The sequence below is a fragment of the Haliaeetus albicilla genome, chromosome Z (genome assembly GCF_947461875.1).
Source record: "Haliaeetus albicilla chromosome Z, bHalAlb1.1, whole genome shotgun sequence".
Lineage (NCBI taxonomy): Eukaryota > Metazoa > Chordata > Aves > Accipitriformes > Accipitridae > Haliaeetus > Haliaeetus albicilla.
Genome location: NC_091516.1, coordinates 68682917 through 68709957, shown reverse-complemented (window position 1 = coordinate 68709957; position 27041 = coordinate 68682917). Strand labels below are relative to the sequence as shown.

Sequence of the window (27041 nt, the reverse complement as noted above, 5' to 3'; positions counted from 1 at the left end):
CTGTGTGCTCCTACCAGCTATTACAGAACTGGGACACAGAAATGGGGTTTGTTTGGGTTTTTTTTCAGCTCAACAAGTAATTAGATACAGCAAAATCTGTATATCACTATAGCAAAATTCACAGAAATATTTCCACAAGAGAAGTTTTCTTTTAAAGGGAGAGGTTGTTGCTCAAAGCTTGCCCAGTGTTAAGCCTTTAGGCAAGTTCCTGAAGAAAGTATGAAAGGCTTGCATTCTCATTTACTGTATTTCTATACTATGCTCAGAAATGTTCAGAGGAAAATTCCCTTGGTCTCCCGCTTTAATGTGTTTTTCTTCCAGTGTCTGTGTAGAAGCAGAGTTAATGATTCCTACGAGATCAGCCTGCCTCCCCCTCTCAGTTCTGAAATACTTCCTCTATATTTTTTTTTCCCAAGGGAGGAACTTTTCTTGCTCATTTATGACCCCAGATTACTGATCTAACTCTGTTTGTAATGCAGTACTTGAACCCTTCAATCAGAACAGGGATATCTGTAGCACCTACAGAGACTAACAGAAAATTCAGCTCTTTGGAATTCCCCCTTATTTCTGACTGTGAGGAGAGTGAGAGTTTAATATTATGAAATCAGCAAGGTAACGCAGTTGACACCATGCAGCTGCCAGTGGTTTCACTCTTGTCCTTCATCTCCCCTTCCCTCTGTTTGTTTCAGATCATTGCATATTTTATCATGTCACAATTTAAATTTCAAGCTCTCTGGCTCAAGACTGTCTTTATTTGAATTTTTAAAGTTCACAGATTTTGGTACTCAAAAACCAGTGAGAAGAGGGCAGTTTAGGAAACTTAGAACAACTGTGTAATTAAAAGGCTATTCTGTGCAACAGGGTATCTGCATCATCTTCCAGCTCCATAAGCAGCAAGCAGAATAAACAGACATGTTTTTATCAAACAGACTCTATTGTTTTTATTAATCAGCGTTACACATACAGGTTAATTAAAAAAAGCTACAGTTTGTGAAATATGTAATCTAGCTACAAGATACAAATCTAGGCCGATTGCCATGGTATCTATTGATGGTCAGCCACTGTAAAAAATTTACAGTTTATTTTCTGATATACAAAACCTCAAGCAAACATTCCACATTAAACATTCAGGAAAGCTCACAGCATTCTACTACACAGTTTCATATAGTGTTTTAGTGCAAAAGGAAGTACAAATATAAAAATACTGAGGCTTGAATTAAAAAAAAAAAAAAAAACAAACAAAAAAAACCCCAAAACAACCAAGCCATGGAGTTAGAGGTGAGTGTCTGCTATGGGTATTCTTCTAAGCTCTACGATCTGGGAGTTAGCCATGCTGCCACCGTCCTGGCTGCCATGACAAGATTCATTATCGCTGACGCTGAGACCTGCACCTGAAACAGCAAAACAAACAAGCAAAAGAATTGGTGAGAATGAAATCCCAACACAGAAATGGTGGTATCGTGTCCTGCTCTGCTTTATTCTGATTATTGAAGTACTTCCCTACCCCACAATGATGTGGCAAGTTTCCTCTTCCTTCTCTACAATTCTGAATCCACAGATTATAACGTTATCTGATGTAGTTCTGTACCATCCAGATACGCTTTTTCATAATTCCACTGTCAGTTACTTTATTTGTCTCAGTAAATGGTACAATAGCTATTCAGAGGTTGCCTTGAAATCACAAGAGCATAAATCAAGGCCTGGTTTAAGCTGGGTTCATGGTCTGGCTGTTAGAGTCTGGTATTTCCAAGGACTTCTTCACGAAGAATTGATTTTTAATGATACAATTTCCTTGTTAAACTATAATTCCAGCTCTTTTAATAGGTTTGTAATTTCAGCATGAGAAAAGACGCTGACTAAATATTCTTTAAACCCACATTTGGCACAAGCCGGTGTATTGTGTTTTTCTTCTACTGTGAGAGAATACTAGACTTTGACCCACGGAAACTTCCAAAACATGTATGGAAGAGACCTCAGGAGGCCACTTTCTCCATCCTCCAGGAGTTCTACTAGCTTGTTGCCTCTGTGTTGTTTTGGGGTTTTTTGGGGGGTTGTGAGTTGATTAGTGTGAAGATACATAATCCTGCACTAATTTTAGGAAATGTGTATTTTTCAGACCACTTTTTCACAGAATATCAGCTGTAACTATGAACTTTAGTGCATTTTCAGCTGCTTTCTTTGAGTTGTAGAGCAAATCCTAAAAAATACATGGGTCTTGTTAGGGTTTAGGCCATCTAGGCTTTACATTTGTTGAGAACTGCACATCAGTGTAATTAGGCATAGTGACTTCAAGGCAGATTAATTTCAGGCATGGTCTTACAGCAATGTGACTTACAAATAACTAGGGAAGTTACTCATTTTGGGCAGAAGCAGATCTGTAACTACATGCAGTTCAAGGGAGTTGCAAAGGAATAACATTTGGCTCAAAAAGCCCCGAACAGGGTATGCTGGGAGAGGCAGTAATTGGCATTTTCATACTAAAAAATATTTTCAGGAGTTGCTATCAGTTGTGCAGTGCATCTCTTATTTCTGCCTCAGCTGATGTTCCATGCTTTGGCTTGTTCAGTAAAAGACAAGATAAGGGTCATTTAATTTTTTGGAGTTACCTCATCCTTTCCTGTGCTTCCTATTGTTCCACTTTTACAAAGTTTTTCCATAGCACCCTTCCTTCTACCACCCCCCAAGTAGAAAACAAGTAAGGAAAAGGGGGCAGCAGTGGGATGCCCCTTTGCTGTGGGAAGTCAGGCTGCAGTCTTGAATACGGAGCTTGGTTCAGAGAACCTGAGCAGAAGAACCTGCAGGACTAGGTAGGCTTTCCTGCAGAGGTCTGGAAGAAGTCCTGGTAGGGGCCAAACTCAGGTACAGTGCTGTGTGAACCCAGCCCTACTGCATCCAGGTGAAAAGTAGGTATTTCTGCACTGCGATCCTTCTTACACCTGGATTTGGTGTTTGGATTGCAGAGTCAATGTGCCTTCATTGACATCTACTAGATGAGTCCTGTTCTTGGGTCTGTGTGACCCAAGCTCTTGAGAGACCAGCAATTACTGTCAGAGTATGACAAGAGCAAAAATCCATCAACATACAGAGATCAAATATTAAAGACAAGATTAGGCTCTGAATCATTAAAATACTTGTTTATAAGTGTACTGAAGATGATTAAGCCATACTTACTGACTTAAATTTATATGCATATTTAACCTTTTCATTGAATCATGGTCCTGATAACTAAAAGCTGCTTGACAGTCCTGGGAAAAACAGCACTTGCATAAGCAAGTTATTTGGTTTTTTTTTCCTTATCTTCTCTAGAACTGTTTTAGAAAGGAAACATGAGTGTAATACAGAAGATAAATCAGTCTGCTGTACTTACTGTTTGTTGATGGAAGAACAAAGTAATAACCTTGAAGTAAATAAAATACTTTGAATGGAGAAACAAAACAATACTTCTTATGTAGCATCATTGACATTGGAATTCACTCAAAAATTTTTTTATGCTGAAGAGGGGACAAATTTCAAAAAGGGGAAAAATGCATTACTGAACACATTTAAAATCATGTTATATAAATATGACCATCCTGGATTGAGATTTTAAGATGAACACTGACTGCTGGGGTTAGAAAGATATTTGTCTTACTGGTGGCTATACTGCAATTACTCAGTATGGGTTTTCTTAAAGAATCTTGTGCTGGTCACTATAAAAACATTGGATACCTGTCTAATATGGTGTTACACTATGTATATTCTTAAATGTCATATGTGTGCATGCTTTGTGCGTGCTTTGTGCAAAGTAAGAAGAGGTTTTTTTGTTACAGAGGTTCTTATCAGGAACTTGGTAAACCAGAGACTGAAGTAGGCTACTCAGGGTTTACAAGGGCCTTGTTCTGTTGCTGATGCAAAGACAAACTATGTAAGAGCTGATCCTTTTTAGGACTGAGAGCTGAAACATAACCCGGATTCCAGCTTACCAAACAGTCGGCAGACTGGGAATGGGAACGGTAGGGCTGCTTACATGATGGAGTTTCACAGAGTTCATAGGTCCAGACATTCTCAGATGAGAGCAGAATTTAAACTCAATCAGATCCCCAAAGGCTTGTGCTCTCCTAGAGATGCTAGAGTTGGATTGTAGGTACGCAACGGGGAGTATTACTCTTCCCCAATTTGTGAATAAACTATTTTAAGAAAACGATGCAGGAAAATGAGGCCCTTCTTCTTCTATCAAAGGACTAGCTAGAAACTGAAAAGTCAGAGCCCACTTTCTCGCAAACCCAGCGAGATCTCTCCAGTGACATCTACTGGCTGAGGGATTTCGTCAGGCCCTTCCCACGAGCCCTTGAACACCCACTGTTATCATCTGCTTCCTCAGATCACTACAACATTTTGAGGGAGACAGAGGTTTTTTTGTAATTGCTGTACTCATATCTCTGGAGAGACTTTTTATTTTTGTAAGCACTTCCACCTTGTTTTCTGCATCAATCATCATTTTTATTGTACGTCTAACATGTATTAGACAGAAATTAATAAGCTACATGAACCAACTTTAATTCTTCTTTCAGGGTTTTGTCTTTACAGAAATGACACCAACAGACACTCAGAATTTTACCAATAAAGTTCAGATTGCACTAAAAATGCTTCCTGGATATTATGCAGTCACGTTCAACAGCCAACAGGTAACATATTCGTGAGCAATCACAAATGAGAAGTTGAATTAATATGCAAACTGGCTACCCTTCCTTCCTTTTTTGCTGTGAAGTGAGCCCTTCAAAACAGAAATGACGTAGGTTGATAAGGCAGGCCATGAATCTGGCAGTTTGCCACTGTATACAATTAACCTACCCTGTGACAGACAGTCCCAGGAGATTGCACTGAACACCTTTCAGAATTTGAAATTTTAAATGTTTCCTCTTCTTCAGGATGCCCAACATGAGATTCTTAATTCTTAAACCAGGCACCTACAGTGGTAACACCAAGGTTTAAAAAATGCTGACTTTGGAATGCTAGCAGTATTAGATTGAAAATTATGAGTTGGTTTATATAGCATCATTAGTGTAACAGCTGCACTTCTGGGAGGTTTTTAACTTACACAGTAGATCTTTCCAAGTATTCTCTACATAGAATATTTATTTAGGATTTATCACTTATGTGTCTATTAAGAGCAAAAGTACACTGAGATGTGGATGTAGCAATAGCCTCCACTGATACTGTCCAATATATATTTGAAAAGTACCATGTGCTAGGCTGGTATTCTCTGCTCTAACATATAAATATCTTTGCAAGCAACTTCCTACGGGGTGGGTCACCAGTGAGCATTGGAGGAGTTTGGGCCTTTCTCGGAGGTGTTCCTGTGTTTTGCATTCACATCTCACCCAAAGGAATGAATTGGTTCAGTTTTGTGCATCACAGAAGGGGGAGGACAAGAGCATTTGTAGGAGGTGGGAATGTGGATGGAAGCTCAGACATCAGTAAAGCTATCATGCATTTATGGTATTAATGCTTTAGAGCAAAGCTGATGGACAGCTTGCTGCTTTGGGACAAATTCCATCTACTTTTATTCTGCTGGCTCCCTTTTTAACTCTCCAGACCTAACCAGAGTAGAAGTCCTTAGGGAATTCTGCTATATTGGGCTTTAGCCTCAATGACAGTAACATATGACTGTGACAATCTGGAAGGCAATAGTCTTAATAAATTGTTTATCAATATAAACCTTGCACAAGAAATCAGAGGAAAAATGAGATCTAGCCCAAAATAACAGCACTTTTAAAGTTAATTAGTGCAATTAACAAGAACTAATTAGTAAATAATTGTCCTTCTCAGTAGAAGCTAAGCCTTTGATTCATTATAAAAGCCATAAATGAAATATAATAAAATAAATAATTTAAGCCAAATTCATAAACATTAAAAAAAAAGGGTGTTTTAGCACATATCAATAGTCCCCGGAATTATTTTTTCCTACACTAATCGTTCTATAATTTCCTTCACATAAACTGCCTTGGAGCTGGCTGGCCTTCCAGAAGATTCCCACAGTATAAGAGATGTGGTGATATAGTAAGCGTAGTGAATCCTGACTATATATTCCTGTATGGACATGAACATACTTGGTGGTAAGGAGGAATTAATTGATAAGGCATTCAGAGGCCATGGCTTTATGATATAAGAAGTCCAGCTTTTGCATTTCTTGCACCAAACAAAAAATTCTATGTCCATGTGATGCAAAGCTTGCATAAAGCTAGCATAAAAGCTGGCTAAGAAACAGTACACTGTTGTCCACCTAATTTGCTAGAAATGCAGTTGTGTGCCTTCATCTGACACGGTCCGTATTTCAGGTTAATCTGTAATTAAGCCCAGCATTAATGATTACGGAACCAAGGGCTAAGTGCACAGTTCTACAACACATTTCTTTAGCAATAAGGCCAAGTGTGCCAATGCATCTATTTGTGGAGCTGCACTGCAAACTGCAAATTACTAAACCGTTGCAAGTTAAAGAATAAAGTTGTGCAGTGGGGGTTTGTTTGATTTTTTTAACCTACATCAGTCACCCTTCATTTGTACTGCTGAGAGTGGCCAGCTGCAGTGCAAGGGTGGGGTGGGAGGACAGGAATGAGATTTTAGCTTTGCTGTGATTATGCTCTCATTCTCACTGATCCTGGCTGCCAGATTAAACCTTGTGGCTACAGACAGTGGGCATAAATTAAAGTAACTTTCAGACAGCTCCAAACTACATAAACAGAAAGGACAGATGAAGTGCAAAGAGGCATAAAGACATTTTTGCATATTCCTCTGCTAATCAGTGCTGATCCTCAGCCACCCTTCAGAGTGGGAGCTAGTATTTTAGCACAGATAAGGCTGAGTTCGGTTATAGATTGACAGTTTTAGGGAGCGACAGATAATGAAGGTTTCTGTTTCTGCTTGTCAGAGGTGAAGCTCAGGCAATAGCAGAGCAAGCACTTCTATTCTTCCTCTACACCCAAAAGCCACACTTCCCAGTTTAGGAGTGATAAAAATGGCTAATCTGGTGCAAAGCAGATGCTTCTTCCCTGCTTTCCCAGGGTCTTGTCTGCTTGAGGAATTCTCAGCCTACTGAAACAAAGCCTGGTCTAAAAAGGTTCGAGAAGCACTACTTACAGCAAATGCCAGACCGGAGCAAGGCAACAAAAAGGCATCTCATCTGCCCATACATTTTAGCCTATTTAGAGAAGTTCTGGTCTTCCATTTGCTGATGACCACTGCGTCCTTGGAGCTGGGACTGGTACTCAAAGGGCACCAGGCTGATGTGGAGTGGCAAGGGAGAGGGAGAGGAGAAGGCTGTAACCTGAGTTATTGCGGTTTCATGCGAGTACGAACAACGATGCAAGAGACAAAGAAGAAATGTGCTGCCAGGGGGGACCAGGAGACGGGCTCCTTTCAGTGCCTGCTGACTTAACCGTATCATGAAATTCCTGTCAGAACACAGCTCAGTGAATACTTTAGCAGCATAAGCCTACACTGCCAAACAGAGAAGAAATCCCACTTTCCACGACCTCATCTCCCTTTTTATTGCTTCCACGCACTTCCCTCCCTCATGCTATTGGGAGCACCTTGACTCCTTGGCCATGGACTGAACTGGACCGAAGAGCAGATCTGGATGAAAGTAGTAAAACAGATACGATTTTTAGTTACAGAAAAGCTCACTTTTTTTGGTTAGAAGTACGCATTGAAGCTACAGCTTGTATCTAAGGCAATAGCTGATAAACATTTACTTTGGTGGTTAAAGCTACTCTAACCTCAATACCACCTCTTCAGTTTGGCTTGTTCAAATGTTGTGTGTGGGACTGGAAACAAGTGGGACAACTGGTTTGGCTTAGAAACCACCTTTTTTTTGCCTCTGTAATGTTGCTGTGGACACAGTTTGGGCACATGAATAAGCACTGGGGTAAAATGGTCAGGTATTACTTGAATCAGTAATGCAAACAAAAATATTTCTCTCCAACTGTGGCCTGAGGTCTCTGCTGCAAATCACATTAATATGAAAGCCTCATAGGAACAAATGATAATAAATTATTAATAAAGAAGACAATAATAAAATTTAACCAAAATAATCAAAAGCTGATTGTAGACCTACTTCCTTTAGAAGCACTGAAAGCAAATTAACTAAGGATGCAGCTTGAAGATTTATTAAAAAATCATTAAATGCTAAAGTTGTGGTGAAATATATTAACCATGAGTTTTAACTACTGCTGTTGCCTAGATTACTCTTCATGATTTAAGATTCGGTCTTCCACAGTGCATGGAGTTTAATGCAGAAAATAGGCCAACTGATGTCAATTGAGCTGCTTAAGCAGTAAACACTGTGCCATGGTGGGAGTGTTAGATGTGAATGGATTCATATCTTATGAACTATCTATGAATTATCTGGTTTCCTTCAAAATATTCAGGAAGGGGTAAAAAAGTAAAACCTACCTCTTTAGGTACTTTAAAAAAAGATTTGTAACTGTAAGCTTATGCATCTAGATTTGAAAGTCTTGCCCAAAATCTTTAACTGCATAACAAAGTAGAAGTAGACTGCAAAATTAATAGGTACAATACAAATTTTGTTTTTCTTAGCACTAGGCCAGTTATTAATCATCCAATTACCTTCATAATTAGAGGAGTTTTTTGCAATGGAAATTGGCTTAGGAGATAAAGTATTATGAATATACTGAACAAAACTACCCATTCATTAGCAGCATTCCCAGTCTTCTAACCAGTTTGACTGTTTTCCTTGGTGTCACTGAAGGAAGCAAACCCATGAAATTATCAGTGCCAAAGCACTTAACCAGCTAATGTCACCAGTACCTCGCTGTTGTCTCTTGTGAGGCTTGATGGTATCCCCAAAGACTGTGCAGGTGACCTCCTACTACCAAGCTTGTCCATTTGTATTCCCCCTGATGCCTAGAGGAGGTGGGCTTGGGTTAGCATCTGCCAGGTCTTATCAGGTGGAGCTCCTTTGACTTGTGGTTGTCTTATCAGACATTCCCATGTTGACCTATCTTTGAATGAGGTTTCACTTCATTTCTTACGCCGGTGGCCACGTCTGGCTATCTATTTATATCATGATTTGAATAACCTGAAGTTTCATTGGTGGAGTGGGTGAGAAGGCAGAAAAGCAATACATAACTGAGGGCAAAGCCTGGGATTTTGAAGATTTGAACTCTAAGGCTGTTGAGAGGAATCTGATTACAGCTGTTTCATTTTGCAGGTGTAGTTTGAGTGTGGTCACCTAGAGCGACCTCTCCTGCTTCTGTCCTCCAGCAGCATGGTGAACCCATCATAGCTGGCTCTTGTGTTTGGGCAGAAGTCTATTTAGTTTATCTTTCCAGTGTACACCGTTTTTCAGGTCTGAATGTGTTTTATGCAAATGTTTTGTCTTACACTTATTGGGAGAATCAATATTTATGAAGTTATGCTGTTTCTCACAGATATATATATGTATAAAATAAAGACAGGCATTTTATTTACTCTATATATCAATTTGAAAAAGAAAGGAAAAGAAGACAAGACAGCTCATGTCTAGAGGCAGCAAGTTAGCCATTTAAGCACTTTGTGAAAAAATGTCAGAGCCTCCAATCTGCTGCTACTTTCTGTAAGTCTGCTTAACATCATGACTCAAAAAATATTTTTGCAGACTCCTGCTCTGTTATTTTAGATAGTCTACACAATATTTTTCTTGGAATACCAGTCCAAGGCAAAACAATTTTTCTTCAGATTTTCACTGGCCATCATATTAATGGATCTCATTAACTGGATCTCTTGGAATGGTGACACTGTTAAAGTGAAGAACAACATAACAACCTCTGAGGAACAAGGAGAAGAGTCACTCACCAGTCTTTAAAGCAAATATTAGGTCGTCGAACTCCTGTGATTCCTCATCAGCAACCAACGAGCTAGTACTAAATCCTCCAGAAGGGTGGAAAACATTGCCATTTTGTGGACTCTGCTTGAAGGCAGCGCTAGCTTGACTAGCAGGCTGCAAGGATGCCCTCTCCCAGTCTGCAGGCACCTGCAAAGTTTAAAAAGACATAGAAATGCAGTAATCATCAAAACTATAGTATAGAAACAGGAAACTATGACTAGAGCTAAACTCAAGACCAAGATTTTGGAACCAGCTATTCTGTCACTTCTGTAGTGAACCAGCTAGCCTTTTTTTTTTTTTTTTAAAGAAATATATATATATATATATGTAACTTGATTACAAGTCATTTAACCTTTTCTTTATTATGCCTGTTCAAGCTATCTCAAAAAGTTGAAAAAAATTGGTATTTCTGAACATTGGCCCCTGGTATGGAGATCTTTAAATTAAAGCACCAACAGGTTCTAGCTCAATCCTGTCTTACCACTGCCTTTTCCTCTGCTGGACCCTGCTTCTACGTTCTCCACTGATCATCATTACTTTCCATTTTATGATCTACAGGTGGCTACCCACTGCTTCCCATGTTTACCAATACAATATTTTAAAGTAATTTGCCAGTTTTGAAGGTTCTGATGGTGGTATACAGACCTACAGTTTTGATATCAACTTTGCTATAGTTCATCTTCCGCTTCAGTTTAAGCTGAAGCTGCACTAAAATTCAGAACTTCTGTTCATGAGAAAAGAGGTGGTTTTCAAAATCTATCTCCTTAAATGGGATGAAAAGCCAAAATACTGAACTCTAAAAAAATATATTTTAGTACAACTGAAATATTTTTTCTTCGTTTATTGCTCATCCACTGTTTGAGAGCTCAGGAACATAAAAGCTTGCCATGTAGAGCTGAAAAGCTGTGCTGTCCACTGCACTGGGGAGTCAGGGACCACCTTGAGTGAGACACTGAGAAGTTGAATAAATTCACTGGTCTACCAGGAGGCACCTGAGGAGCTTCAAAATCCAGACAAACCTACAGTCAAGCAGGCAAAGAAATGAGCAAAACAGCTGCCAGGCGAGCAGCTTGCTTTCCACAAAAATTATTACTAGAACTGGTGTTCCGTTGAAAAATTTCAATTCCATTAAATTTTTCCTGGAAAAACTGTTTAGCTGAAAAATTTTCAACTAGCTCTATCAACATGCACATGTACATAGCAGCAAAAGTCGTCTTGGTTTACTACAGGTAGTTAAAAGTGATACTAGCAGCATTGCAGTTCCAGCAAAAAAGAGACTGAAAATCATCTCCCTCAAAAATTCAATTCAATTCATTCTATTCTATTCTATTCTATTCCATTCCATTCCATTCCATTCTAATTTTATTTTAATTTTATTTTAATTTTATTCTAGTCTATTAAAATTTCCAGAAATTTTGCACAGCATGACTTTGGAAAATTAAAGACTTAAAACTTATCTAAGACCTATAGAAAGCTGAAAGAATTAACTTGATATTTTGATTTCTCATGACCTACTTTTGGCAATGCTTTAACCAGCTTCTATAACAAACTGAAGACTCAAGTAGAAAAGGGGAAATTCTCTAGATGGGATGTTACCAGGGAATTGTGAGTTCCAAGAACATCACCATGGCTAAAGATAAAAATTTTATGGGTAAAAAAAAAAAAAAAAAAATCCTCCCTTCCCCAAAGCCAACCTATAATAATTAGCATCTCATTCCTGTGTATTACACTTCAGTACTGCCACTTAAATCTCCAGGTACATTTCCAATACACAAGGTGATGACTATAGAGCACTGTTACCTCTTCCATAGCAGTGATGAGGTTCTGAGTAGACTTGCTGATCTCTCCACCTGCAGCTGGCAGGCCACTGCCATGTGTGAAAAAAGCCGATCCTGGAGTCGTATGCCCATTCATGTCTACAGTATAACTTGCTTTCACAGGACAGCAAAGTTGGTTGTGCAGGATAAAATATACCACAAAGACATAAAGACCCTGAAACAGAGAGAGAAAAAGAACATCAGTGGGTGAAATGCAGGGAGCTTAGATCAGAGCTTGAACGTAGTCATGGCAAGGTCCTATATGCTGTAGCAGATGCGTTCCCTTACAACAGCAGTCCATGCCTCAAAGGGCTGCAGACAGTTTCTATGGAAAATAAGGGATGGCGTCACTGCCCATCAGAGATCTGAAAGTTAAAAGCAAGTTCATATCATACCTTGAGGCCTCCAGCTAAACATACACACATACAAAAAAAAAAACAAACCCCCAAAAAACCCAACCCAAAAGAGTAATTGAAAATGATTATTTGGTTGAACCCACACAACTGCAAAGCAAAGCCAAGATCCCAACAACAACAAAACCAAATCAAGTTTCACAGTTGTCATAATAGTGAAAATGTGGTTAAGGGCCACCCTTACAATAGGATTTGGCTGCTGGCCCCTAGCCGCAATTCTTTATTTCCTTACTGACCTGCTGGCTCTTTGCATTCTTGCCCCAGTTTCAATCTCATGCAAACTGCGCTGCTGCCGTCACAGATACTGAGTTGTAACTACAAATTAGATTCTCTGTGTTATCCACTAATTCAGTACTGTCTTTCATTTGTGATTACTACAAAGGCTCTGCTGTATGCCTCTGCAATTCTTCTTTAAAACTTGCTAATTTTGACCTTTAGACTTAGCCAAGAAAAGTATTATAACCATGTCTTTTGTTTGCAAAGAAATCCAGTGATTGAACTTCTGAATATGAAATCTGACTTTCTCTAATTCTTAAGTTGCACTAATACTGAGGGAAAACAATCCATTTCAATTGATAAATCAGCCAGTTCAATGATTACTAAAGAACGGGTTAACCAAAAGAGCATAGACAGAAGACTTCTGGATTATTCCTGATTGCTGCAATACAATTACATTTGCATTGGTTTTTGTATTTCACATTGTCTTCTAGACCCCTGAAACCAATTGTACTAAACAGAACAATTTATTGGAAAGGTTACCATTGGCATGAAAGTAATAACTGGGATTATAAATAGTGAAGAGTTTCATCTAATTATGTTCAGAAATACCTAATGGAAGGAAGTTTGAAAATACATGGAGACTGCAAATACCCAAGATATATGTTCATTTCCATCCCTATAAAACAGGCAGCAGCACTTCATGATCCACAAATTCATAAATTCTAATGTCAAAACTATATGGCAAAACAGTCTGGTCCAAAGTGACACATAACAGAAGTTAATGGGATTCAATGCGATTTCAGTGCTAGCTGGTCAAACACTGAAAATACCCTCATACAGCTGCTATAAAGCCATACAGCTCAGTGTTTGCATTTTTTTAACAGCAAAACAGCAAATAAAAGTGTTAAAAACAACTATTTTGAGGAAACATTTTCCCACTTTTCCAGATTATAGGTTTTTGTCAGAGGACTCAGAGCAGTTTACTGAGAGGAAATCTCTTTCTGATACCTGTAAGTAAATACATTCCAAAAAACTTGTGCAAACACATGTTGCACTTCAGAGACACTAGAAAGGAACAAAAATGTCCTTTCATTCTATAAACAAATCCAAGGACTCTGATGTAGGTCAAGCATAATGGGACCAGCAAATGGATTTCTTTTAATTTAAGTTGTTTAATGGATATGAAAAGGATAAAAAAACGAAGAAGAACAGATAACAGTGATGACACTGAATTCAGAGCAGCCTCTGGCATTTCAGTCTCTGAGGACTTAGCCACAAAAGCTGCACACACATTTCAAGTGGTTTTGTACTTTTGAAGAAAACCCATTAGCTGAAAATGCTGCACAGCCGTGTCTTTCAGAATCGCCGGGACATAAGGCATTGGTATGCCAGGCCCATGCTATGTCCCTCTGCTGCGCAGCCCCAAGTGTGGACGCTCACTCTTCTAAAACAAATAAACAGAATAAAGTGCCACAATTATCTCCTTAACTCGGCCTGGTGTCCTGATGTAACTCCCTGTGTGTTTCGGACAGTGCTATTTCTGAGGAACTATTGTTCTACCAGAACCACAGAAAGGCGTTTTGACACCCAAAGCATCCTTGCTGCCACTCCTCCCTGCTGCCACCACTTCTGCCCCTCACTGTCATCCAGAGACGCAGACCCTTGTGCTGCAGACCCCCTTTTCTAGAGGCTGAGAAGGAACTTCAGTACGTGCAATTGAGAGAACTCCCACATAGTGATGCAGACGGGTGATGAGACATCTCCTCTGGGTCCTTCCATAATGAGCACATGGACTCAGGGAGGTTATCTGACTGTCTGAGGACAGGAGGAGTCACAGGCTGAGTTAGCTAACAGAAATAAAAATTGTGATTTTTTTTTACTTCTCCTGCTCTTGCAAAATATTATGGCAATGCCTTACAAACAGAAGCTTATACCTAACAAAACCCAACACTCCTAAGTAGGTTATATGATTACACAGGAACTGTGCTGCTGGGTAGAACATTTCTTGCTTTTCTGGAAAACAGATGGAACCTTCTTGGACCCATATTCCTATCCAAATCTAAAGTCTCAAGAAGATACACGCTGTAGAGGTGAGTTCCTATGTGGCATCACCGTGGTTTTATTTGAAGTATCAAAAGGGGTTTGTGGTCTTATTCTCACTACCCTGTGTCTCTGTTAGAAACCACTGAAACTGAATCTTGGGAAATCAAAACAAGGCAAATGGTCCTGCCCAAACGACACTGGGTTCCAACAATCATACACATGAAGATGACATGGATCAAGTCGTATTCATCCGCGCTTATTTTAGCACCAGCAGCTACCAAGGTGTTCGCTCTGAAAGAGCATGGGCAGGATGCAGACACCTGGTTGCGTCAGTGCAACCACAGCTTTCACAGTCTCAGTGGTTTTTTTTCAAAAGCACTGGTTTGAGAATTTAATTGTCCTTCATTGCACTTTTGACACTTATTATATTCTTTTTCACTTCAACTTCTAATACTGTAAAAATAGTCTTAAACTACTATGAAAATAAAGCTGTTGGCATTGTAATATATGTTTCACTGCATTTATCATATAAACAACTTTGGCCAAGTTGGCATCACTTTACTTTTTCAGAGACACACAGACGTTGTCCTTGCCAGTTGGACCAAATATGAAATGCACAGAATAGTCAAGTTCTGTTGACAGGTCTACCAGACCTGCAGGACATTCAGTGAAGAAACCCACACACTCCAAAGGGATCGAAAGAAGATAGGTCTGGGTATGATTATTAGTAACACAGGCAATGACATCTCTGTTAAAAATGTGGTAAAAATGTGGTCCTAAGTTGAAACAAAGAAGGTTCCAACTGGACATAAGGAAAACATATTCAATGTGAGGGTAATTAAGCACTGGAACAAGTTGCCCAGTGAGACTGTGGAAAGTTCTCTATAGGAGAAGAAGGGAGGTTTTTCCTGGTACATTTTATAATTTGTGGGAGGGTTTTGTGCATGCATGGGTGTGAGGGGGTTTCTCATATACAACAGCTTGATTTATTTATTCTGTGGAGTGACAGCTGCAGGAAGCTAGTAAATTAAGCACAGACTTCCACCACTGTCAGTAAAAGGGCAGAATACATTTTACGCTTCATAAGATCACATTCAAACCTGAAGGACTGATCCACAGAAAGCCTTCATTGCACATTTGACATTCGTAGTCAATCTGTCTCTTTATCCTCTAATTTTGCATGTTCCAAATCACTGTGCTGACACTAGAGTATGTCTAAATTTGGAAATTGAGATCACTCTGCTAATAGTAATGAGAAAGGGTACAACAGACTGTAGGCCATCAACAAACCTCTTCATCATCTGCTTTTTACACACTGAAAGAAAACCAAGATGCCTACTATATCACATAATTTTAAATTGGTCTTGTAAGATAAAGGACTTTTATTGCTCTAATAAACACAAACACACCAAGGCATCAGATTCAAGAAAAACAAACAAACAAACAAACAAACAAAACCCAACACAAACTCTAATATGCATCATACTTCTCACACAAGTATTTTCATCCATGCCTGAGATACCTTGCCCTGAAATTGCAGAAACTGTTTTTCCAAGGAGAAGTGGATTCCAATAATGTCATCTGTTTTGACGAATGGTATTTCTATTTATAAAACTAAAGTATCTTTGCTGGACTTTTGGTAAAGAAAAGTCATTTGAACACCCCGTTTGAGCAGTTCCTCGACCTGTTTCAGGGTATGTATCAGCACTAACAAAAATTCAGTGCACTCTACAGAGGCACTCTTTGAGTTCCTATTTTAATTTGGAAAATTTTATTTGATAACTATCATCATGTGACTATATCACTAATCATGTGACTAACACTAAAAGTTGTTTTTTCAAAAGAGACTCTTTTAAGTGAAATCAAGGCTTGTGAAGAAAGATGGTATCTTGTGTTAGACGACAAAAAGACCTCTGATTCTGATCCTTAGATCACTGTGGCTACAACATCACTATTATTTTTAAAGTTTTTGGTGCCAGGTGGTGAAAAACCCAAGAAATCACACAAAGAGGTGTCTCTGCCAACAGAAGAGTTGTCTTTACTCAGATCAGCTTTTGAGACTAGCTGTCTGTAGTCACTGTAGAGGAATTTCCGCATGCTGGTTTATGCTTTGGTTAGTTTCACTTTAGTTTTTTTAATCTTATCAGGGTGAGATTTAATCTTATTCTCTGTCTGGACTACGCTAATTTACTCTTGGCAACCAGTCCTAGAAAATCCTTTGCTTCTCGGTTTAACGGCCAGGCTGTCCTTCCTGGGCGGTTGTCGATGGCCACAGGTGCTGGACTAATGCCTGTGCACCTTAACGCCTTAGCTGACTTCTTGTGAATATCCCTGGGGATTCCACTAATTTACTGGAAGTTCTTATGTTGCGGACTTCTCTTTTCTCACGTAGTTTCCCATCACTGGCCAGTCAAAGCCTGCTGTGGATTAACACTGATTTACATAACAAGTGCCTACTGCTTTTCGGAAAATTACTGGTCTGATTAATCCAGATAATTTGCATGTTTTGCCATGTTCAAGAAGCTAGTATCTACGTAGCAAAAAATGACTCACAATGTCAAAAGGAATCATATTCAGGAAATTATAATCAGGGCCATTGTACAATGCATGATATGTATTTGAAATTGTTGTCTTTCCTAATCATCTGTGGAAGAAAATTAGCCATGGAAATGAATATTCATAGGCATAATAGCATTAATAATGCTAACCAAGTGACACACATAAAACATACATAATTCTCTATTTCCTTCTGCAAGTTTCCTTGTTTTCAGAGACTATTACGATAAATTGCAGGCACAGCATTTTTGTGCATGTCTAGATACCAAAAGCAGACTTCAATGTACATTTTATTTTTCTGTATCTTCTTCAACCACGTTATTCTTTGAGAACAGCTTGAAGATCTTTTATTGGTATCATCATGACAGAAGTATCATCTTAGTCACATGATACTACATCCTAAGCCATCATATAACATCTCCCACTCATAGCTCTCCAGAAATATTAACCTTTGAAATGTAAATCAGATCCTTCTGTTTAAATCTAACTCTTTTTCTTAGCATTCAGAGTGACTGTTGTAAAAGCCATGTCCTTAGAAGTGCAACCCTGCCAACTGCTGATTACACTTACTAAGTCAACTTTGGACTCACTGTATATCATCAAGGGTTTGAGTGTTTATTTGCCATTAAGCAATAGTTTTGATGAAGCTATTATAATTCTTACCCATCATATAATTTCTCTTATCACAGTTTCTATTGGGAACATTTACCGCTTATTCGCACTTTGCTTCCTGAGGTATTTACTTTCCATTTTGCTCTGTAGGAAAAGATTTGTGTCAGTTACAGCTGAATTTCTAAAAATTCACACCAAAAGCAAAAGACAACAATAAATGTAACTGAAGACTGCAAAAATCATACCATCTTGGTAGGCAACATCATAAGACTACTTCTTGAACCAACCAACTGCCACCACGTACACATACACATACATGCACAGAAGCCACCATAAAAAATGGAATGAAGAAAAGTAATCATTCGCACATTTATCATTAAAATAAGAATGTATTTACAGGTTTGCACTAAGAGTTATTTCGAGTGCTTTCTCTTTTTGTAAAGTTATAATTCCACAGATAAACAGGCTATGGGTATACTCTGTAATAATGATGAAAATACTGGGCTTTCAGCATTATGAATATATTTTCCTAATATTAACGTAACACCTGAAACTTAGTCTAAACTGCCAAGTTTCTCTTTATGCAGAGACAGCTATGCCAAGACCATGCTGAATGTTGCAGTTTCTACTCAAAGCCAAAGCCATAAATCCCTTTCTGGCAAACTGCGTTCAGCTCAGGTTTAGTCTAAACTTGGCTCAGACTTACTTGAAAGGTTCAAAAATTTTGGCAAATCTTTAAAAAGCAGATTTGCTTGGATACTCAGGATTCACTATAAATATTTTGCATAGCTCTCAGCACACTTGCAGCTACTCCCACACAACAGCCATTTGTACCTCCGATTTCAGCCCTGCAAGTGGTAGAGAAGATTTGGGTTTTTTTTAATCGTTGTTTGTTTTAAAAGGACAGATTCAAATTTTAAAAGAGAGGTGTTCAGCCTGAAGATGCACTGAAAATACAGATGCCTTGCCAAACTTGCCAGGTGTGCAGATTGGGCTAGAATAAGATTCTGTTACTTCCTTCCACTGTAGCTATCCTAGAAATATCAAGAAAGCCCTATTTTGTGTTTCAGCTTAGTTGAGGAAGAAACAAACACTGAGGCAAAGACCACAGGTACAAACAGTGGGACAGGTCTGATCCATGGAAGGCAAACATGGGAGAGTCAGCATGCAGAAGAAGCTTGCAATTCATCTCCACATTTCTGGCTGGAGTCCCTTGTTACAGAGCTCTGTGAGATTCAGTAAATCACACCAACCACATGTGGTTGCAGGAGGCTGAGAATAGCCAAGAGCAGACAAAGCAGACTAGCATCCCATTGTTCTCCATCTCTGCCCCATTTCTTGGCCTATGGCTTTTTTCCCCTCTGCCTTTTTTATTTTTCTTTCCTGCACAGGCAACAGAAATCGGGGACAGCATCCCTTGAGGTCCTTTTTGCATTAGGTTCTTCTTGTGCTTTGTCCTTTGTGGAGGACCACTCTGGTAGCAGAAAGCGGCCAGTTCACATACCAGTGAAAAGCAGACTATTTGTCCACTGATGAACCTTACACCAAAAAAAGAAAAAAATGAAAGACCAAAAGCTATATTGTTCCTCACATATTTTTCAACTGCATTGACTGTAAAGCCCTAGAAATATCAGAGGTCATGAATTTGCACGGATACTTTACAAAATTTTGCAAACATTTACTGTCATACTTGCTTTCCAAGGTAAACGTTCATAACCCTACATTTCAGCTCACTCCTTACGATCTAAGCCTACTACTGTTTTCATTTCTTTCTCAAACAGACAAGAAATGGCAGATGGAAAAGCCTTTGTCACCTCTGCCCCTAGGTCAAGAAATTCCCTGACTAACAGTGTTAGAGCAGTTAATTCTCTAGTTATATCTGAAAGCAAGCTGAAAGCTAGCATAGGAAAGCAATACTCAAGGGGGAAGCTAGCAGCTGAAGAAACTACATTCAGGGACCATACAAACTAGCATCTCTGAATACAGGCCAATCTTGCCCATATAAAAAGTCAAAGAAAGTCAAAGCTATTCCTGCAGCACATTAAAGTATTCTTTTTATTACTATTTTTTGTTAAAGCAGTAATTTCTACTTATGTATATTAAGGACAAATACACGGAATTAAAAGAAACAGGGAATTGAAGGTCAGCATTGACAGACAGGAATAGTCAAAAGAGAGAAGCTAATTTTGTGGTTATTGCTGAACTTTTACTTGCTATTACAGCAAATCTCAAAATGAAGACTTAAGTAAAGGCTAGGAGTTATTGCTATAACAACATTTTTTCCCTTTGATTTTTTCAGTGTCATAATCTCTCTCATGCCTACTGTTATCTCTTTATCTCTTGTTACTCTGTGATATCTGACTGAGAAATTGTATAGACCATCTATTTAGCAGCATTTTGCTGTGGTGCCATAAAAGAGTAAAACTGTAACTGACTGGTGAAACTTCAGAAGCCATACATGCAAGAAACCTTCAAAAAACTCTGGCTTGGAGGGAAACCAAGGGTTGTGGATTACCAATATAATTCTTTTCCATACCTGCTGCTTGGGTGTTTTAGGCCAAGACTGGTGGGAATAAGGTGTTTGTATACTTCAGCATTCTCTGACTATTGGGAAAACCTTTGGGGGATGCTGCAGCCAGTTAGAGTGCTGTAAGGAACCAAATGAAGTATCACCACCTTCAACCTCCCCTTAGTTAAAACTGACACCAGCAAGTACCTTACAATGACTTTTTATGTCCAGAATAACAGATGTGTAAATTACTACAAGAAGGAGCTTTTTTTTTGCCATGGAGCTCTGATTGTCTCAGAAGTAGAGGTCTTGTTTAGCAGGCTTTGCTATTAAATAATATTCATAGGAACCTGTCAGCAGTTTACACTCCCTACTACCCTTGCTTTTAATGAAAATTACTGTAGATATTTACTGCCTTTCCACAGCTTCAGAGACAGCAGAAGGCAAGTCTTATTTATAAAGCAGGAAGTTAACACTGTTTTGGGTAGGGATGCTCCTCAAAAAAGGGGAAACGTGGGCAAAAATGAGGACAAGGACTAGACGTCCTTCCATATCTGACAAGTAGGTGAACAAGAGTAGGTGGAAGTATAATAATATATTTGGCTCTGTCATTGAAATCATTCACTTCCTGACTTGAGATAATGAGCTTATTTTCCTCCCCTCATCCTTGCCTCCAGTCTGTGCAAAGAGAGAAAGCTCAAGATTAATAAAAAGTACCTCAAGAGTTAATGAGATCTCTTTTCATAGAGAGTGTTACTCAAAGTAAAATTAAAAACAAACTCAAATTAAATATGGATATGATGCCAGCCTTGTATTAGAAACTTTTGTTTTCAGGGTTTTTTTTAGCAATGGTAGTTCTAAAGCTTCCTAGAATTTGCATTTGTGGGTTACAACTTTTTGGTTTTTAATGGAAAAAACATTGGCACGAAAATTTATATCAGGGCTTTCTAAATAGACTGAGACAGAAATACCACTACTAAGCTGTGAACAAAAAAAAAAAAAAAGGGAAAATAGAAAGGAAATGAAAAGAACATTGAGACAATTCCATTGGCTACTCTAACCAGGGACCACTCTGTACTTCTGAGACAAGAACAATGCTTGGGATAGTAATGGCCTTGTAGTATTTAGTTATTTCACTATGATTGTGCTTATAAAAGCCTAAACTGTATGTCAATGAAGACCAATGTAATACCAAAGGAGATATATATATATATACACACATGTATTTCAAAACTAAGCAATTGGAACATTTGATTTCCATGCCTTGGTATATTTAATGAACTTTGCAGGAATTCAGCTCTACCCATTGTCGGCACCAGATAGTGTAAGTCATGAAACACATATCAAACTGTTGGTTCTTGGAAAACAAGAAGTTACTTTCCCTCTTGGAAATTCTCTTTAATGGATTAATGCCGTAAGTGACCCAAGATATGTTTGCAGCACTAAACAGAAGAATTTGGATATGACCTGCTCTGTGACCCACTCCTGCTATCTATGGAGCATTTCTTAAGAGGGAAAAAATCATAGGAGCTGTTGAAGGATGGACTTTCACATATTTTTCAAAGCAATAAGCTTCTCAGATGTTTTGGGTTTTATTTTAGCTTAGTTTTTTCCTATTACTTAGCAAGGAACATATGTCCTTTTGAGGTCTCCCTCTTTGTGTGAGGGCTGCAGATCACTGTCTATTCTTTTCCAGCACCCTCGGACGGCAGTAACTGCTGGCTCTGCAGTATCGTGTTTTCTCATTGCAAAACCACCCAAAGTGTTCGACAGAGCTGTCTTGGCTGCACAGTGGAGTCCAATGTAAAGCAAACACAGACAGCTGCCAACTCCAGAGCTGCATGGTGGGTCAAGAAGAGAGTGCATGACTGGAAGAAGCCCTTCACTTTTTTTTTTTTTTTTTTACTCTAGTGCTTTTTGACTTTTCTTCCTTTGCACTTTCCCATTCCCAGTTGCAGCAGAGCAGCTACCAGTTCTGCCATTATCCCTCCTCCAGTCAGCGCTGGGAGAAAGACCTCCAGCCTTGTCCCTCCCTGCCTGCACAATCGCAGGCAGCACCGGCTCTGCCTGCAGAGCAAGGACAGCCTGTGGACGTGAGCTCCACCAACCTGGAGGTACTTACAGGTCAGACCAGATCGGGAACGCTGACCTAATTAGGCTTCCACCTCCAGACTGCTCACGTTCAGGTGTTTGTAACAGCGTTTTGGCTCCTTGCAGAAGTTAGCAGAAAAGATGGGCTAATAAGCAAGTAATGAAAAGCCCGATGAGAGGTAAAAGAAATCTCCTGAGGGAACAAGTAGGAAATTCTGAAGTGAGACAGGGAAACCTTGCCAGGCAGGTAGATTTTGAAGGAATTTTATGTTAAGCCTATAAAATCTGGCCATATAGGCAAGTACTGGACATCTCATAGCCTGGTGTGGTAGTGCCGTTTCACCTAATGAATATTTGTAATAATTCATATAATTTAATTAATATAGAAGTCAGTAGGGTGATGTTCACCATTAACTCCAGCGAGGATGGTGGGAATGGTAACAACCTGAACATGCTTCTGCTTTCTCTGCTCCTACGTCAGGCACCGTGTCTTCACCACCACCACCCGGACAGTGGTTATTGCTGCAGGCTCACTCGGAAAACTGCAGTTTAATGTAATATAATGACAGTCCTAAAACTGGCCAAGCCAGTTTCTCCAAGTGCTCTCACTGGAAAACCGTAGCTTTTCGTCTCCGCATACCTACCTCCTGCCTCACTGTCACTCTATGCTTTTCCTTAGGAGTCTTTCAAAGCTACAAACAGCCCATGAGGGTTTTCTTAAGGTAGTTTCTGAGTTGTATAAGATATAATAAATATTTTTCTGGGTAACAGAAATATATATTCATGTTTACCCATAACTATCTATAACTATATATGTAGAACTATATACCTACAAATGTAGTTTAATATAGATAACTAGGCACAGGCACAATTGTTCTCTGAACAGAGTCAGCAAGTAAGGCAAATTTTAAGATACAGATTAACTTCCATCTTAGTCGTTAGATAACTCTGCTCCACATGGACCTACCTCTGAATTCACATATAGAACTACTCAAAGCATATAGATTCAGTTATTTGTAACTGCACTCACAGCTTTAGGTTAAGCTTCACGTGTAATGATCTGCTAGATGTAAAATTAGATGTAAAATTACATTACTAGATGTAAGATTTGTGGCAAAGATGATAATATGACTTTTTCCCTCCATTAGAAAGTATAAACATACAATGAAGATCATACTTACCAATGTGAATTAAGGCAACAAAATGCATTTACTTTGTGTCATACTTTAGTTATATATTACCTTTACTGCAGAAATGGAATGAATGGAGGCTAAACTGAATTTCTTAATTTGAAAGGAATCTAGCAGGAAAATGAAAAAAGTACCGGTAGTAGCAATCTTTCCAAACTTTGCTGAAAGCAACAGAAAAGGAATTAGAGATTATGATTTCATCTCACATATGAGTGTCACAAATACACCACTTCAGCTTCAGTATGCAAAGAAAATGCTATAATAAACTCCAGTATAAGTATAAAAGGAAGACAAGTTGCTAGTCAAAAAAACATTAAATGTTTGGTAATACATTGGACTATACAAGAATGTCACCCATGCAAGGCATTTTTATGCTTGGCAAATGGAGTCTTAGCAGGTGTAATAATTCATTACTATTAATTCTGAGATAGCAGGCAGAATCTGTTCCAAGATTCTATTTATACACAGTTTCTAAAGGGTCAATAAATCATTAATATATAGTATAGACATGACTATTATATTTTGCAGATGTTATTAAGTGCAGTATTTGTGGTATGGCTGTTGTGATAGTTAACAGTCCAACCTGTTAGACTTTAACAGACTTTGTGCAACAAAGCACTTAGCAAAGCACCTGTTATTTAGTAAACCTTAATCATACATACGAAAGTGAAGTTTTAACACAAAACAAAATTTAACACAAAACAAAACATGACCCAACTGAATGACCAATCCAAAGGCCACTAAGGAAGAGGGTACCTAGAGTCATCACCTGAGCAGTGATGTGGAGGAGCCGGGTCAGCAGCACCGTAGCAGAGCAAGCAGCGCTGAGCCCAAGCTCGGGAGATTTTCCCCTCATCGCTGCGCTCCCTGGCTCTGCGTCTCTGTTGACACTGTTATATTACTCTTGGCTCCAAAGCAGATGTGCTTTATGTCCGCTTAGGATTATCTGTGTCATATCACATAGCGGATGCATTTCAAATGGCAGCCCAAAAATCCAGCACTCGTGCTTTAAGGAGGCACTGACAGTTTTTTTGTAGAGAAAATAAATAAATATCCTTACACCTTTTTCTGTATTTGTGGAATGTGCTAAAAGGAAGGTTTCACTTTCAGTGGCTGATTTTCCATGTTCTTTTTGCATCATCAAAATCAAAATTTTTTTCCAGTTTCTAATCAAACGATCCCATAGGACAGGATATGAGTCTAATTTCACCATGTAGGAGGAGAGGATACAGTAACCTTACACGCTGCTTTTTTCTGGGATTATTTTTGCCCTGTTGCCTCCCTGGGGTCAGCAAGGGACAGCAATGAAGACAGCAGTAATGGTATAGGCCTACGAAAGTAACTTCTGATCCTCTGGCTCAGCAGTGCAGGCAATGAGATTACTCAGTGGGATAGGATGAAGTATCCTACAAAACACAGCCAAACCCCAAACTGCAAGACTTTTCCATCCTCTACACAAAGTCTTTGAGTATTGACATCATGACTGATTCTTCTTTTTTATTAAAAATATGACTGAACCATTTAACACCTACGTAAGCACTTTTCTGAAGAGCTACAGTATACAGTATAACTGAGGTTTTATGTGAACAAAGCTAATAAAAATAATCTTTTAATGTACTAGATGGCTCAACCTATACAAGTCACACACAGAAATCTCATTCTTGGCAGAAAGCTGTAACTATGATCCTGGGGTTTATTTATTTTTTCTTTTTGCATTGTTGGTATTGGTACTGTGCAATGAGAAACTTCCAGGCGAGTTAGATGTCACTTAGTGTTAAGTACTGCATTATTTTCTTCCAGGCTATGCTTGGCATTTTAGCCATTACAAATAATTTTTACATACTAAGCCAAGCCATGTTAGCAAAATGACTAAACAGTTTGTGCTAATACTCTTTGCCAATGGAAAGGAGGGTGGCAATCTGAAGCAATCCAAAAAGACATGTTTCCAGGAAGAGGAGGGTCTTTATTTAGATTATGCTGAAAATTACCCATCCCACAGCTCCTTCTACTCTCTACTGCTACAGGGATTTAATGAACTAGTAGCACTAAATTTGGCTTCTATTTAGAAAATACAATCCATTTGAAAAATAAAGTACTTGTGGCAATACAGACTAGGAGAATGGTAGTGATGTGGTTTAATAAACTAAGCACAAACCTGAAATGTAGAAGCCATTAAATTTGCTTCCTATATTAGCAAGTATGCTGGCCCTGCACAAGTCAATTATCTTGCCATGGCTTTTATTCCAGCCATCTATAAAACAGTGAGGATAATATCCATCTCAGAAGATTGACAGGCTGGTAATTCATGCTGCTGCAGAGCAGACATGACTGCTTACAGGCCAGGTGAACTATAGAAAAAAGATAGTCATTAAAAAATAATTTATTCTCATTTTTTCATATATTATGTCAATGTATCCCATTGTGATAATTTTTACAAGCAGAAAATTACTAATTTCTTTACAATATATGAGCTTAAAATTTATATTACATTAGTGAAAATACTGCATTTCTCAAGTTTGTTATTTTCTGTATTTTCAAATTTTATAAGTTTGTCCAAATACACCAGATAAAATCTGTGTTTTTCTACAAATACATTTTCTGAGAGGCAAAACTATGAAAATTTTTGTTACTTTAAATACTTCTAAAATTTTGTAAAGGCTACCCTATAGGTACTTTCTCAGTCGGTTTTCATGTGTCCCAAAGGAAACTAGGACAGTTACATTGTTTTTCAAGGGATTGGGATAATAACTGCATATGAAATTCAGCACGCATGGCTAGATCTTGGGTAAATTACTTTTTAGACTATTTCTACACTGATTATTAAGAAAAACTTCAAGTGGTCCAAGAATCTCATCATGACTCCATGGCCTCACTGCATCCTATACTACTGTAGCATATGTGAAGAACATCTACACTGTACTTATTTGCAAAGCAAAGCCCCTCTAGAAATGTGGATACAAATGATTTGTTTGTCCTTCTGAGATAACCTATTTCTCAGGGAAAAATGAAAAAAAGGTTGAGATAGGCAAAGAAATATTGGAAAAGGTGCTAGCAGACTTTCTGTTCTCAATGTATGCGATGTCTAGATATTATTTTTTTAAAACCTATGCAGATGGGGACAAGGAAGCAGGCGTGTAAGGACAGCGTTGGTTTTGGGACTAAATCTCAATACAGGTTCAAAGACTGGACTGGATTTCTGCCATGGGAAGAAGGGGACAAGCTTTGTTCCTTGTTGCAAATCGCTCCAGAGCGATGGTCCGTAGTGTGGTTTTAGAGCACAGAAAGAATCTTTATTCCTTCCTGACTCAGCTCAAAGGTACCTAGTGTACTTGAGGTTTATTTCAACTTATTCTTATTGTCTCTCATCCTCCCATCATGTAGCACTTTGAACAGTGCAGTGCACTGCCAGTTATGATTTTTATGGACAAACAGTTAAATACCCAACCTGCTCACCTTCTTGATGACCTCCTCTTAGGTCTCTGGCTACAAAATCTTGCTGCCTGTCTGTCATGCTGGCCTGTTGTCTAATTGCCTGCTTGTTCTGCGTGTCCTGTGTGTCCATTTCTTGTCTCACATCGGAGTTTCTAGACATTTTAGGGCATAGGACATCTTTTTGTTCTCTGTACAGCACTCAACACAATGGAAGTCTGGCCCATTCATGAACTCTAGAGCACTACAGTTAATACAGAATCATAGTTTCTCAGTCTCAATAATTGCTAGGCATTAGCA

The 27041-nt window shown here is 38.7% G+C and overlaps 1 protein-coding gene across 2 annotated transcripts in view; it reads right to left on the bottom strand.

The window, feature by feature from the left end:
- Positions 1–915: 915 nt before the first annotated feature.
- ADGRV1 (adhesion G protein-coupled receptor V1) overlaps positions 916–27041 on the bottom strand; it is a 296376-nt gene continuing 270250 nt past the window's right edge. For both annotated transcript variants that reach the window (XM_069777566.1, XM_069777567.1), the window contains 3 exons: positions 11663–11854; positions 9832–10009; positions 916–1391 (listed from right to left, as the gene is read on the bottom strand). In XM_069777566.1, the coding sequence (XP_069633667.1) occupies positions 1273–1391; positions 9832–10009; positions 11663–11854 (489 nt within the window). In that variant the 3' untranslated portion in view covers positions 916–1272. The remainder of the gene's footprint in view (positions 1392–9831; positions 10010–11662; positions 11855–27041) is intronic.